The sequence below is a fragment of the Strix uralensis genome, chromosome 7 (assembly GCF_047716275.1).
Source record: "Strix uralensis isolate ZFMK-TIS-50842 chromosome 7, bStrUra1, whole genome shotgun sequence".
In the NCBI taxonomy this organism is placed as follows: Eukaryota; Metazoa; Chordata; class Aves; order Strigiformes; family Strigidae; genus Strix; species Strix uralensis.
The window spans coordinates 26872066-26886623 of record NC_133978.1 but is presented as its reverse complement, the minus strand read 5'-3'; the positions used below and the strand labels follow the sequence as shown (position 1 = coordinate 26886623).

The window sequence follows — 14558 nt, the reverse complement described above, 5'->3', positions numbered from 1 at the left end:
CTTAGTATTCAGCAGAAAAATACAAGTTGCAACCATTTTATTTCAAGGAAAACTTTTAAAATGAGGCTTACATGCAACCAATGCAGCAGGGTCTGCCTGAGCCCGAAGAGACCACACCAAGTGCTCTAAGAAGCGTGAATTACACCGTAAACCCCAACTTGCATCTCTGCTTGAGTATTTTTTGTCTTTGTTCACCATCAAGGAGAAATTAGAGGAACAGAGACACTGGAAAAGCAGTTTTCTTTTTATCCCTTTGGCGGTAGGAGCACCTGCCTTGCCCACAGCCCTGTGACCCTGCACACTCACTGCACCTGGGTTTGCACACTATTCAGGTAGCAACCAAGAAAAGACAGACAACTTTTTAGAAACAAGTGAAACTGTAGATCAGTTCTGAGGGGACTAGGAATCAATCTGACATTTTTTTAATTGACTAGATTTCAGCTGGAGTGGTCCCTCAGCATTTTAAACCTCCACACTTAATTATCTTACTGCCAATCATTTTAGCATAAACACCAAGATTCCTCTTATACTGCTTCCCCAAGAGGGTTTTCCCATCTCTGCACCTTGGTGTGTGACGAATCCTGACTTTGAACTGGGGAGCCCCAAAAGTGCTGCAACGTGCTTGGAGGTGATGGTCTAGCTGGATGCTGTGTGGGCACAGCCCCATGGGGCATGTCTGCCCCCCTCAGCAGCATGCCACAGTGGACACAGGTGGGTAGCTGCTGCTTCTGTTTTCTTTCTTCACCCAACTTTAAGCCATAAGGCTCAGGGTGGGCATCTGCAACTGTCCCAGTCAGTCCAGGGGCCGCCCAGCCAGCCGTTAGTCCTGCCAGCCTCTCCTCAAGCACGTCTAGTGTGCCTGCAGCCCACAACCTGGAGACCTTCCCTTTTGCAGCTGGTATCTGCAAGAGTAAGAGCCATTTGTGACAATTTCCTGCACAAGTGTAGCTGAACACGGGTACACTGTTGGTGCCCGCTGTAGCCTATGGAAAGGAGTTGCGTGGTTTAACGGTATGCTGGGTGAAGAAACAGCCTCCAGCCGCCTCCCACTTGAGCAATGAAAGCCAAGCATCGCTCCAGGTCCCTATCTTGTACTTCGCTGTGGGTAACTGCAGATTATTTGTGGCTGGTATCTGCAGGAGGCAGGACCCCACATCACCCCTCACCCTGCCTCATAGCAGAGAGCCACGCTCAGGCTCCTGTGGGCCTCCAAGAAGTAGCTCTGCTCCCGTCAGAGACAGCTGCTGGTGGGGAGCAGGCTTGACTCACAGCCAGCTTCCCCAGGCAGGATGACGTCTCCTCTCTAAGGGTTTCTATTGCATTACATGATTAATTAGCTGATTAACAAGATGTTGTTGCAGAAGAATCTGTTCTCTGGACACCGGCTCAGGCAAACACCATCCTCTGTGCTAATGAAACTCTTCTGTTCCACACAGGCATGCACTAATTTAAGCAACAACATGCAAATGAAGAACAATACAGAGTAATCTGGAGATTTTAAATGAATTAGCTACAGCCTTCCTGTCTCCAAGTAGAGAAGAGAAAGCAGGAAGATAGATAGCTCTGGTGGGCCTGAAGACACGTTAGAGGTGTTGGGGGCTCAGAAGGTGACTGCTGCCTGTCTCCCCCTGTCCTGCTCTCAGGGGAGGGACGGCATCAGGCCAAGGCTGCAGGAAGTGGAGGAAGATGGATGTAGCTCCTGCTGACTGAAGAGGAGGTGCTGCTGGAGATGCCTGTCCTGTGAGCCAGGCTGTGGGCTCCCTTCTGGAAGGGTTAAAGCAGCAGCACCTCAACCTGGCCCTGGGGCTCAGGGGTCCAAGTGAAAGCCCTGGGTGGGAAGCAGGAAGGTGACAGTGCTCCTGGCAAGGCAGGACCAATACCAGTACAAGAGCTCCTCCTCCACCCCCAGGCTTTTGAAAGGATCTTGGAAAGAAAACAAAAAGCACATAAGAGAACCACAAAACTGGATTTGCAGCCTCCAGAAAGAAGCCTGCAGTAAGAGGCTGAACAAGCACAATCCTTTTAGCTTATGAGAAGACTTGAGAAGCATTGCAATTCCAGCATGTAAGCTACCACAGCAGGAAATGACAAAGGACTAAAGGCTTTTTAATACAGAAGAGGAAGGGAAAGCCAGCTGCGTTCACAAATACATGTTCTTTGCAGTGTGAGCACCCACTACCCTCAGCTCCATTCTCTTCAGCATGCCTTGGCCAAACACCATCTTTTGGGCTCAGGGCAGAAACTGGGCAAAAACAGATGCTCAGGCCAACCTGGGATGGCTGGGCAACTAAAAAGGACCAGGATTATTTGCACTGGTCAGGTCTAGTTGGCAGAAGGTGGTCAGAACAAAGGGCTTCTCTCAACACTCATGTGTAAGGAAAAGGGCAAGGCATGGGGGTTTGCAGCAGCAGTTTTCCAACGAACTGTTCCTGCCCTGCAACCAGGCATGGCTGATATGGGAGAAGCTGAGGTAGGACAGAAACTAGTGGTAGCCCAATGGCAGACAGTTCCCCCATGGCACAGATCCTCTAGCCCACAGTTTAGAAGATTCTACCAAGAGGGAGCTTGTATAAGAAAGCTGGTTGTAAGCAAAGGACTTCACCATCTCTGGCTTCTTTCTTTAGCAAACTCCACGACTCAGCCCTACTGCACGCGTGCCATGAGGGCACAGGACACGGGCACTGCCACACAGTTGCTCTGTGCCGCAGCGTTGCTCCTGGCAGCCCCCAGGCAAGCCTCACGCTGGGGAGAGGGCTCCAGCTCCAGGTCCCAGGCTGATGCAGGCATGAGCCCCATGGGGTGCAGTGCTGCAATGGCAGAAGGACCCGCTGCACCAGGGCAGCAGGCAGAGCACGAGAGGTGCAGTGTGCACAGCTCTTAGGGGAAGGAGAAGAGGAATCTGGGTTGGGTAGGAAGAGTGGGTTTTTATCAATATAGAGAATTCATTACACATTACTTGCTCTCGCACACACGCACACACCCCCTCCAACGTCCCTGCACCAGGCAACCCAACAATTTCCTTCAGGCACAGGAGGGCAGGGCTTGGGCCATGAGTCCATAACTCCATAGGAAGCCACCCTGTCAGGTCTCAAACAGACACAGGCCACCTTCTGCAGAGGAATCCCCGCTGCTCCACTCATGAAGCCCCCATCCCTTGGTGACCAGAGGCCACAGGGTGTTGTCCATCCTTGGGCAGATGCAGACCAAGAACTTGAGGCTCCTCAAGGGCGCTGCGCCTTCAGACGGTTCCTGCGGCCGGCCTTGGCCCCACGCTGGGCTCCCTTCATCAGGCCCTTGAACTGGCCCTGCATTTTCGCCCGCTTCCTGAGGGGAGGAAGGAGCAGGAGGCCGGGTCAGTGCAGGCACTGGGCACACCTAATGCACAGGGATGCTCCAAACTCGGCAAGGAGCAGTGCAGAGTCTGGCAAGGAGCTCCCACACCCGCAAAAAACCCCATAATGACAAAAAGCAGGTTCAAACCCGAGTTTTGGCCTCATTTCTCATTCTCTGCCCTTCCTGGCTAGCCTCACCTTCTGTTGAGTCTAGCTCTGTTCAGGGGGATGTAGGCGTAGGGGTCGAGCTGGCCCTTCTTCTTCACGTCGCCTTTACCCTTCTGTGGGAGACAGTGACATGGGAGAATATGCAGCACCAGAGGAGATGCACGTGTCCCGTTTTGGTGCAACCCTGCCACCCGGTCATCCCAAAGACTATGCAGCAGCAGGGTGCCAGCTGAGCACATGGCCCTGGGAGCTGATTTCCCACCCAGATATTGCTACAGACACCTGCTCTGAGCAGTAAGCAGGAACTGGCCATGGCACGGGCAGGACCTGGACTCTAAGATGGGCTGAAAATGTTCACAGGTACTGAGTGGCAGCTCCTCTTGGAGCAGAGATCCCCTTCAGCCTTGCTGCTACCGGATCAGACATCAATGGTGCTTCCCGCTCCAGCAGGGCCCCAGGCATCCTCCCACCCAAACCCTGTGACCCCCTGGATCCCTCACCTTGGATCTGTACTCCGCACCAAAGGCTGGCTCCTTGTCCAGCTGCCGGTGGATCCCAGAGCCTCCGGCTGGAAAACAGGAAATGTGTGTTGGAAGTGGGTCCCAGGGCTCCCCCTTACCAGTTCCAGGGTGGGGAAACTGTTCCTGTTTTTGCCTCCAGCTCTTGGGTGTGAGGACAGCAGAGGAGGGTGACCATTTCCCACAAGAAAAGATCTCGGCTCCAGCTGCCCTGGAGCAGCCCAGCAAGATGGGTACATGGTTCTGGCCCCCTGGGGAGCCCCAGAATGGGCACCATCGGAAGACTTACCTCTGTACTGAGGGTAGGTCTCAGCCTCAGATTCCTCATCGTCTGGCTCTTTTCTGAAACGTTGCTTCTGGCTTTTCTTCTGCAGAGGAAGGCAGTGGTGACCCTGCAGCTGGCTTGTCCTTACAGTTCTGCCCTCCCACGGACCCCTGACCTCCTGCTTCCTCCCATGGGAGCCCAGAGACCTTCCAGACTGCCTGTGCACATCCCTGACCCCAGCCAGCCTCCCACACCCCTCCAAGCAGCTGGCACTTGCCCAGTGTCCCCGCTGGCCTCTCAGGTAGAGCTGCAGCCACCATGGCAGAGGCAGGAGTTTGGCACAGCCGAGTTCCCCCAGCATCTCCTCAGGACCACGAGCCCCGTACTCACACTGCGGAGACCCACATCCTGTAGCACATCTGCCATCTCCTCGTCTGTTCCTAGGGTATAGGACAAGGGGGTCAGTGCAGGCTGCAGGTCCAGGAGAGCCCCAGTACTGACAGCCCCTGGAGTGGGCTGCAGGAGCAGGGCGCCCCAAACCAGCACTGGTGGCTGTGTCCCCTCCAGCATCCTCCTGGTGATGGAAGGGGCTGCCTCCCCTGGGTGGCAGTGGCCCAGAAGAGAGCCACTAGGTGTGACACAAGGCCACACCAACACCTGCTGCTTCCACCCACAACCCTCCCCAAGCTCCCACATGTGGGTGGCAGGAAGAAAACCATTCGGAGTACCAGAGCAAGTGTAGCGTGGCCTCCCCGCCAGTCCAGGCAATACCTTTGGCTTCATCATCGTCCATTTCCTCCTCCTCTTCATGGATGATCAGGCGCCCGTCCTCAGACACCTGGAAGTCATGGCTCACTCCTCTGGACCGCTTGGGGCCTGGCTTGGTGGCTGCTCACAGAAAGATGGGTCAGGGCCTGGGGAAGGACCCACTCCCAGGGGCAGTCATACCCCCAGGATCCCTGTGCATCACATCAGCTCCCGCCCCATCCATCCCACCCCAGCCATATCTGAAGCTCCACTCCTCACCCAGCACCCGCTGGGACACGTTGGGATCCAGGAAGTTGAGGGGTTCATCCTCTTCCCCTTCTTTCAGCCAGGCCTGGCCCTTCTGCCGTGCTTGCTTCCTCCACTCCTTGCTCCGCTGCCGTTCCTCCTCTTCCTCCTCCTCATCCTCTGAGTCAGCCAGGATCTCCTCCATGCTGTGCAAAAAGCAGAGAAGATGAAGGAAAGAGAACAAGTCCTGGGGTGCCTCACAGCACACAGCAGCCCTGGAGATGGTCCCGGCATCTCTAGAAGCACCAGCTGAGCAGATCTGACAGAGCTGCTCCTTCTTCACCCCCCTGGCCCATCTTCACCTGTCTCCTCTGGGCTGTGCTGGGGGTGCCTCCTCTTCATCAGTATCCGCAGCTGCCTGCCTCAGGGCACGCTGCTTGCGGCTCCGGGCTTCTGCCTTGCGGATGTTCACCAACACCTTGTGGTACTCAGCTGGCAGCAGCCCCTTCACCAGCTCGAAGCTGAGGAGCACGCAGAGAGTGGTCAGTGCCCACCCCCTTCCACACCGCTTCCCAGTGAGCTCCCTCACTGCCCCAGCACAGCTCCAGCGCGACCCAGGAGCCCCCGGCTCACCCGAACTTGCGGATGAACTTGATGAAGAGGTTTCGCAGCTTCATACGGAAGTGCCGTCTCATGTCGTCCGAAAGGTTCCCCACGGCCTCCAGCTGCCAGGACAGAGACCCTCAAGACCAAAGCACCCCTGTCCTGGGCACCCAGCCTCCCACCCTTCCCTTGCATGGCCACCTTGCTCACCCTGCTGCCGTCTCCCCACACCCACCCCAGGCCTCTCTGCTTGGCAGGACTGGTTCATGCAGGCTCCCTGGCAGGGCTATGCCAGCATTCAGGAGAGGGAACTCCTCACCGCCTTCTCAGCCACCGAGATCAAGGTCGTGCCCCTGGCTCCCAGGCAGAAGCTGGGTGCAGCTAGAGCTGCCCCTGCCTGCCCAAGGTAGCCCCAACTCTGCCTCGCCACCCTCCTCAGGGCACCCTGTGTGGGATCTCACCATTGTCTGGATGTGCTTAGCCAGCAGCTTGGTGTCCACCAGCAGTAGCGTGACCTTGAGGAAGCCCAGGGCCGCCTTCACCACATCCCGCGTGCGGGAAGCCAGCAGCAGGCAGATGTTCTGCAGGAGCTGCTCCACCACGCTCAGCTCCAGGTGATCTGCAATCACAGCAGGGCTCAGCCGTGGCCGGCCTCCTCCTGGCACCCTTCACCCGAGGGTGCTGCCTCATCCCCCCGTCCTGCCCCCGTCCCCCCAGCCCTCCTGCTCCCCGCTCACCTTTGAACTCGAAGAACAGGCGGGTCAGCGCCAGCACCGTGCAGCTGATCATGGTGACCGAGCCCGTGAGCCCCGCGTAGACCAGAAGCAGGAACCGCTGCAGGGCCTCTGCAAGAGGGGGACGACTCAGGGCCCCGCTCACCCTGTGCCCAGCAGCATCCCTGGCCCATTTCAGCAGGGGCCTGGGCATGGGTCTGATCCCCCCAGGGCCAGAGCGGCCATGGAGCTCACCTTGGGGGGCGGGCCCAAAGCGGATGAAGGCATGCCCCATCTCCACGAGCAGCATGAAGGCGTTCTTGCGGGCCCCCACTGACACCTCCTTGGTGCACAGGATGACCTGGAGGCACACGGACAAGTCACAGCCCTGCTACCACCTCTGCAGTCAGAACCAGCCGGGTCCCTCCAGGGCCCATGCTCACCTCTGGGACCAGGGCGGTGACAAAGGGCTCGTGCTCTGCGGAGAGCTGCTTCACGATGTGTAACAGGCACTTCAGCCGGGGCTGGGGAAAGAAACAGCCCAGCACTGGTACACCCAGGGACACACACCTGGCTGCCTCTGCCACCCACCCCATCCCCTCCCCTCCCAGCAGCGGCTGAGCTCAGCCACCGCAGCCCTTGCTCTCACCCTCTTTGCCGGGGACGCTGCGCTCTTCAGCGAGTCCAGCAGCACTGACTGCAGATCCTGCAGGTGGGAGCGGATGAAGGCCTGGCAGGGGGCATGGGGGGCAGCACACACCTCCTCCAGCACGCGGTACGCCTTCTTCTGCATGCTGCGCTCCTTGCTCTGCGGGGACAGTGAACATGCCACTGCTGTCAAGGAAGCCCCTTCCCACGGTGTCTGAAGGGACTCTGCAGCATCCCATGCCACCCAACAGGGATCTGCCCCCTATAGCAGCTGCTCAGCCCCCCAGAGTGCGGTCCAAGCTGGCAGCAAGCAGAAGGTGCCCCACTGCACCCCCTGCGCCTGTCAGGACTGGGGGCTGACTGACCTGGAGGGAAGGCTGGATGGTGCGGTACAGGGAGCCCAGGGACTGCTCATCAGCATAAGGTGCCATTGCCACCACCAGGTCCAGGATGGAGAGTCTGCAGCAGAGAAAGAAACGCAGGTGGGCAGCTGCAGCATCACTACCACTGCCCGCCCAAGCTGGGACTCAGCTGCGAGTCTCATCAGATGCACGAGAGTAGCACAGCCCACATGGGACAATACAAGTGCCCTAGCACTGCCTACCAGGAGGAAAACAGCAGCACCAGTCCCTGGGTATTACCTGGCAAACTCGGAGCTCTCAGGACTGGTCAGCTTCATGCTGGCTTTCTGCAGGAACCCGCACACCATCTGCAGAGTGGTCACACAGAGTGGGATCAGAACTGACCAAAGGGAGTGCTTTTACAAGAGTTTGCAATCCACCTGGCAAATGCCTTGCCATGGGACTTTGTGGAGACCAGAAGCATCAGCAGGTCCAAAAAGAGCTAGACAAATTCACAAAGGGCTCATGCATGATGCGCCAGGTGTGCCTACAAGATTGGGAAATCCCAGACCACCAGCTAGGAAGGCTCCCTATCCACAAGGGCAGAAAGGGCTACCCTCTGCTCAGCTTCTTTCTTCCTGTCCTCTCCAGTCAGGCACCCACCACAGCCCCACCAGACGGGTGATGCTGGCCCAAGGCAGCACAGCCTGTCCCACTGCTCCAGGCCCTCCTCACCTGGGGGTCGGTGATGGTCAGGTAAGCACGGACAGTGTCCAGCACAGAGCGGCGCTGAGCACTGTTGCCCCCATCCTCCTCGGGCTGGCTGTACACGTTGAACAGGATAGGCAGGAAATTTTTGGCAAAGCGACCCACTTCTGCCCGCTCGGCATCTAGGGAGAGGACGACAGTGGGGTACAGATCAGCACCTCCCCTCTCCAGGTCACCACAGGGGACAAGGACCCACCACGAGGGTCTGTCCCCCCGCCCCAACCTGTCTCGCAGCCTTTGTGGATGAGGGTGCGCAAGGCCTGGCACACGGTGGGGCGGAGGTCTGGGCGCTCGCTGATGGCCATGCCCAGGGTGCGGGCCAGCCCCTTGAAGGCTCCCAGCACGTCTGTGGGGTGGGTGCAGAAGCCGGGCAGCAGGGTCCAGACCTGGAAGGCAAAGGAAGAGGTGGGAGGACAGCACCCTTCGCCCAAATCACCACTCCCAGGCCTGGCACCGCAGGTATGCCACGGCAGGGCTCCTGGGCACTCCTCGTTACCTGCCACTGCAGCGTGTCGTAGATCTTGGCCTCCACGCTCTTCCCAGCCTGGGTAAACTCCAGAGCTGCAGAAGAGAAGGGAGGGATGAGCAGAGCAGCAGAGGTGGCAAAGCCCCGCTCCACCCCAGGGGAGGGAAGGGAGGTCCCACAGAGCACCCTCGGGCTCCAGGGAGTGCAGGACCACACCCGCTGGGCCCCCCACTGTGCCACCCTCCTCACCTCTGCTTTTCAGGGTGGCCGCCAAGGGCAAGAAGTAGCTGGTGAAGAAGCCAAGCCGTGCGCCCTGCACATAGTCCCGCAGCACCGGCAGGAGCCAGCTGCGGGGGAAATCCAGCGTCTCCCTGGGAGGAAAGGCAAGGGTCAGTGGAGTGTGGGGCACTGCTGGCAGCAGCCGCTGGGCACAGGGCACCTCCACCCAGCCCCAAAGCTGGGCACACGTGGGCTCAGCAGAGCCAAACACCTCCAGCACCGCATGGGGACTGAACAGGAATGTAACAAACAGCTGCAGAATTGCGACCCGTGGCTGTACTCACTCCTTGCCGTCGATCTCCAGGGGCACAGCTTCCAGGAGCACCTCAGGGCCCATGGTGCTCACGGCAGCCCCCACCGCCTGGTCCACTTCAGCGGTGTAGGGGAAGTGTGGGGAGAGACGCAGGTCACACAGGGACTGGAGACACTGCGAGGACAGGGCAGGATGGTCACAGAGGAGCCACAGAGGTAGGTCTGGCATGTGTCACTCACTACGCCTGCCCACGGATGCCAGCTGCCCTGCATGTCTCTGTGCCGAGCCCCAGAGCTGCGCACACCCTGCCCACATATGGGCAGGACAGCGGGCACCGGGACGGCCCTGCTCCACAGCTGGAGAGGACAACGCAGCCCAGCCAGCAGTGCAGCCACCCCACCCACCTCCATGGATGAGTCTGTGCCCTCCCAGCCTGGCTCACCTTCCTCATGATGGGGTGGCACTGCTTTCCACATGTCTCAAAGAAGATCTCCAGCACCCGCAGCACCTCATCCCATGCTGCGTGGAAACGGTATGTCAGGCCTTCCTCCACTGACCTGGGAAGGACAGAAGAGACAGTCATGCTGGTGGGGACTAACCCAGCAGTGATCAGGGTGCCCACCAGGCCTGCCAGACCACACTGGGGACTGGGCAGAGGCTGCTCCGAGTGGTGCCGCACCCACTGGGACAGCCTCTCCCACATTACCACTCCTGACCTGAACATTTTGCACAGGTAGGCAGCAGGGGCTGGGGCAGATGCAGAGACGGTGCCTAGGTCCTCCATGTGGGGAGCAATGCACTCGTTCAGGAGGGTCTGCAAGAGCAAACAGGGAGAAATGGGACAGCAGTGGACCATGGATCCCCCAGCCTAGCAGGCACAGAAGGGCACACCACTCCCCAGCAAGCCCTAAACCCCTGGGCAGAGCCCCCCACAAGGCCCAGGGCAGCCAAGCGCCCGTGTGTGGTACCTCCAGGGTCTGCGCCGCCGCCACCACCACCTGGGAGTGCGGGGAGAGGAAGCAGTTCATGGTGGCAGAGAAGAGCCGGGGCAGGTGAGCCCAGCACAGGTCCTTCTGAAGCCTGGAGGAGAGAGACCAGGCGGGTGAGAGACCAAGCACCCACTTCTCCCCCTGCCCAGCCATGGCCCCTGCCTGTACCTGCCCAGGTTGATGTGCGCTCGCTCCATGGTGGACAGCCAGGTCATGAGCGGCTGCAGGTCACTCGTGCTGGGCACGTAGTCATAGAGGGCCTGGGGAAGCAGACGGTGGGTGGGTGCCGTGGCACTGTCAGCCCTGTCCCTCCCCGCACTGGCACCCCACACTCACGGTGATGATCTGGGCGTTGAGCTCAGCTGGCAGACAGGCCACGCTGGCCTGGGCGCTGAAGAGGCTGTGGAAGGCTTGCATGGCACACGCTGTCACCAGCTGCAAAGGACATAGTGTCAGGAGGAGTGGCTCTGCTTTGCACCCGCAGTCCCCCTATCCCAAAGCAGGCTCTGCCCCGGGAAGCCCAGCACTGCTGCAACTGTGGCCTGTCTTCAGCCTCCCTCTTCCACAGCAGGCAGGCCAGCAAGTACCAGCTGCCCCGGGCTCCTCCACATTTGCATCCTGCATTTACAGGCTCCCAGCCAGCAGCCAAGGGAGTTCAAGCCCTTCCAGGGTGCAGCTGAGGGAGAAAGGGGCTGCCCTCACCATCCCTGGTGTGGGGACACTCACCACATGGCTGAGGGTCATGACTCGGAGCAAGGTCTCGCAGCAGGTCTTCACCACGGCCGCAGGGAAGCAGGGCAGCAGGTCCCGCAGCAGGGCAAGGACATGCAGGGTGGTGGTCGCCTCCTTGGTGCCTGCAGGAGGAGAGGAACATCTGAGCCTGTGGCACCCCGTGGCAAAGCCCTGCCCACAGCAAAGCCCCTGTGACAGCACCAGGGCTGACCCATGGAGCCAGCGTGAACACCCCCCCAACTTCTGCAAAGAGCAGAGCAACAGACAGATGGCTAAAGACCCTCCAAAACACCTTAGGTGTCCCAGAGGCATCTCATACCCTCCCCAATTCCCTTCAAGTATTCATTCTTCCACAGCCATAGGGCCCCCTGCAATCAGTTCGAGAGCCCCTGCTCCAGCACACCACACCTCCAGCTTTTTCGATCTCCTGCACACAGAACTTGGCGGTGGAGGGTGCTGCAGGGTGATGCTCAGGGGCTGCATCTCCAAACATGAACTCACTGCCCCTCAGGACAGAGCACACGCCGTACTGTGCTGCTTTCCGCACCTGAGGGAAGAAGAGCCCAGGTAAGTAGAAGTCGTGGACCCCAGGGGCACAGCCAGTCCCAGAAACGAGCCCCAAAGGCAGTGTCATCCCTCACGAGGGGCACCAGGAGCTCACCTTGGGCTTGGTATGAACACAGAAGCTCAGCAAGCCATGATAGACCTGGAGGGTGACGGGATAGCTCCAGGCTGCCAAATCCTGCTTTCGCAGCAGCGTGGCCAGGCAAGAGAGGACCTACGACAAGGGAGCAGCAGGGTGTTAGCGTCACCCCACAGAGACCCCCCAGTACCACCCTACAGCAGCAGCCTTGACCCCAGCTCTCAGCAGACCCCTGGCCAGAGCTGGCAAGGCTGGTTGTCTCTTGGCTACTCACCCATCGCAGGGCAGAGGTGGAGCTGCTGCAGGCCTGCGAGGACACAATACTCATGAAGGCTTTTGAGGCATCTGAGAACTTTTTTATAAGCACAGGGCTTGGGACCCTGATGAGAGAAGGGGGCGTGTCAGTGGGGCGAGGAGCAGGCAGCTGGTGACAGTCACACAGGAAACTACGTCCCCAGCCTGCCCCAGCTGGGTCCTTTCCCCAGCCTGGGGAGGGGGGACAGCGCCATCTTCTCTTCCATGATGGGGCCGGGTGGCTCTCCCCATTCCTCTGCCAGCCACTCACCGCTTCAGGACAAGGTTAAGCAGGTAGGCGACAGCAGCCAGTGACTCAGGGGACTCCACCGCCTCCAGCGTGGTCATCTGGGAACAGAGGAAGGGTGAGCGAGTGGCTCACACCAGGCCAGCCCTTCCCCAACCCTTGGGGAGAGGGGCAGAGAAACCAGGAACAGCCCAACAGCATCTCTGCTGAAGAAGGACACCAGGGCCTCAGCTACGAGCACAGCACCTTCCTCCACCAACCCACCCATGGGTGCCCACCCATGCTGCCAACAGCAGCTCCCCACAACCATCACTCACCAGCACTGCAAAGTACTCTGTCTCGCTCTCCTTGCCCCCCTGTGAGCGGATCACCTCCGTCACTGCTGCCAGCACGGCACAGATCTACGAGCAGCAGGCGGAACAGGTCAGTGGCCTCCGCCTCACGTCTAGGGGGGCCATTCCTGTCAGACCCCCCCAGCCCTGCCTCTGCCCATACCTCTTTGTGAGCAGCAGAGTTGGATTCCCAGAAGCGCTGCACCTTGCTGAAGGTGACGTTGGTGCAGTCGCTCAGCCCACTCAGGAAGGTGCCAGAGGATCTCTCCGTGGCAGCCTCCGCAGCATCGTCCTCCTCCATACGGAGCTGAGCACTGTCACTCGTCTGCTCCAAATGTAGAGACCCAGACTGCAGCTCATTGTGCAGCTTCACTGCATCCACTGTCAAGTTACTTTTCTCTGCCAAGATGAAGAGAGATGCTCAGAACCACGAAGTTGTGTTGCTACGCCATTCACCCTGAAACCCACCTCCCCTCCCAGCCAGACCGGCTTGGCTGGAGCTCATCTCCAGCATGTGGGACACAGATGTTGCTTCCTCCCGATGGGAAAAAAGCACAGCAATAACTGGAGAGAGCTCCTCATTCCTGTGAAAACAAACCAGGCCACAACTCAGCCATCTCCTCTGATGGAGGAGAGCATCACATCCTCACAAACATGTCCTGGCATACCACGGCTTTAACACTGAAGTACTTGTACTCTGAACCATTTATCTTCTTCCACCTGGAGCCCGGGCAACCAGAGAGCCAAGGCACACACTTCATGTCCCTCTGAGTCCCAGACCAGCTTGAAACCAGCTGCAAGAGCACAGTGTGTGCTGCAAGACACGTTTCTTTATCTGCAGGAGAAAGATGTCCTTGGCCAACAGCAGCCTAGGCTGTGACCTCGCAGATCACGATGCTCTGAGGTCGGTTTGCCATCACAAGGCCTTCTGGACAGGACTCTGTCGTGTTCCTCTCTGCGTCAGACACTGCAGCAGCACTTACAGGTGTGCCCATGGGCTTTTGGGAGCCGAATGGCTCCTGCCATGAGCCTGCCGGGAGGTCATGCTGCTCGGACGGCACCTATCCTGGCGGCTGCAGGCAGGGCCTCGCACCAGGCCCTGACAGAGCGACAGGCATTGCTGCAGGCCGTGCCCCGTTTCACTTCCCAGGTCCGCCGTCACGGTGAAGGTTAGGAGAACACACTCGTTACGCCGCTGGCTCCGTTCTCCTCCCCGGTTTGCTGCCTCCGCCTCCCGGGGCTGCAGCTCGGGGGTCAGTGGCTCCTGGCCCTCCTGTCCCGACCCCACCTCTCGGGAGCCGGGAACCCAAAGGCTCGCCCCGCAGCCCCCGCCCCCCTGCAGCCCCCGCCGGGAAGAGCCTGCACCGGAGAGCCCCTGCCCGTACCGGAGGGCCCCTGCCCCCCTGCCCACCTCCCTGCCCTCACCCGCGGGCCTGCTGCAGAAGCGGCTGCGGGCGGCCAGGCGGTGCTGGCGGGTCTCGGGGTTGCAGTCACTGCTGTGGCCCTTCCGCCACCGCTTCAGCTTGGCGGCGGCGCCCGAGCGGAGCCGCCCGCTCCGCGCCATGCTGGAACCGGCTCCACGTGCACCGCGCCACGCCCCTTCCGCTTCCTGCGCCCGGCGCCATCTTGAGTGGGGGCACCGCTGCCCTCAGGGCTGGCCGTGTCCCGGCGGGGCGGGCAGGGAGCGGGGCCGGGGGAGCTGAGCGGGGTCGCGCCCGGTTGGGGCTTGGATGGGAGACCCGAGGGGCAGCTGTCAGCAAGGGCGTCTGTCAGACGCCGCCCTGCAGGGGGAGAAGGCACCACCGGTGCCGCACCCGTATGGAACCGTTCACACAGAGCCCGTGAGCCGGGCCGGCGCCCGGTACGGATGAGCAGCCCCGACGGGTTACTGCGGCCGCGTCACGGCGCGATGGCGTCACGCCCTGAAGGTCGCACCGCCCTTCGCGGCCGCGCCATGCGCTACGTGCGCCTCCG

The 14558-nt window shown here is 59.9% G+C and overlaps 1 protein-coding gene across 1 annotated transcript; it reads right to left on the bottom strand.

Moving 5' to 3' along the window:
• Positions 1-2904: 2904 nt before the first annotated feature.
• On the bottom strand, positions 2905-14190 carry RRP12 (ribosomal RNA processing 12 homolog). Its single transcript, XM_074875089.1, has 34 exons — positions 14010-14190; positions 12748-12983; positions 12570-12653; positions 12277-12353; positions 11986-12091; positions 11730-11846; positions 11477-11615; positions 11063-11190; positions 10673-10771; positions 10505-10596; positions 10316-10427; positions 10064-10161; positions 9790-9904; positions 9379-9521; positions 9065-9186; positions 8846-8910; positions 8573-8735; positions 8317-8471; positions 7882-7949; positions 7606-7699; positions 7242-7400; positions 7036-7116; positions 6848-6953; positions 6617-6724; positions 6341-6498; positions 5910-6001; positions 5639-5797; positions 5310-5482; positions 5055-5171; positions 4674-4723; positions 4308-4386; positions 4001-4068; positions 3531-3613; positions 2905-3324 (listed from the first exon to the last, which is right to left on the bottom strand). Exons 1-34 carry the CDS (start codon positions 14146-14148, stop codon positions 3222-3224), a joined length of 3888 nt encoding a protein of 1295 aa, XP_074731190.1. The 5' UTR covers positions 14149-14190; the 3' UTR covers positions 2905-3221.
• Between the last annotated feature and the right edge of the window lie 368 nt (positions 14191-14558).

Bases quoted from the DNA above. Each gene is read 5' to 3' on its own strand.
- RRP12 (XM_074875089.1), bottom strand. From the start codon at position 14,148: ATGGCGCGGAGCGGGCGGCTCCGCTCGGGCGCCGCCGCCAAGCTGAAG. The intron at 9,522-9,789 runs GTGAGCCAGGCT...CTGTCCTCGCAG, and splicing joins GCCACCCCATCATGAGGAAG to TGTCTCCAGTCCCTGTGTGA. The intron at 4,387-4,673 runs GTGAGTACGGGG...CTTCCTCTGCAG, and splicing joins AGGATGTGGGTCTCCGCAGT to AAGAAAAGCCAGAAGCAACG.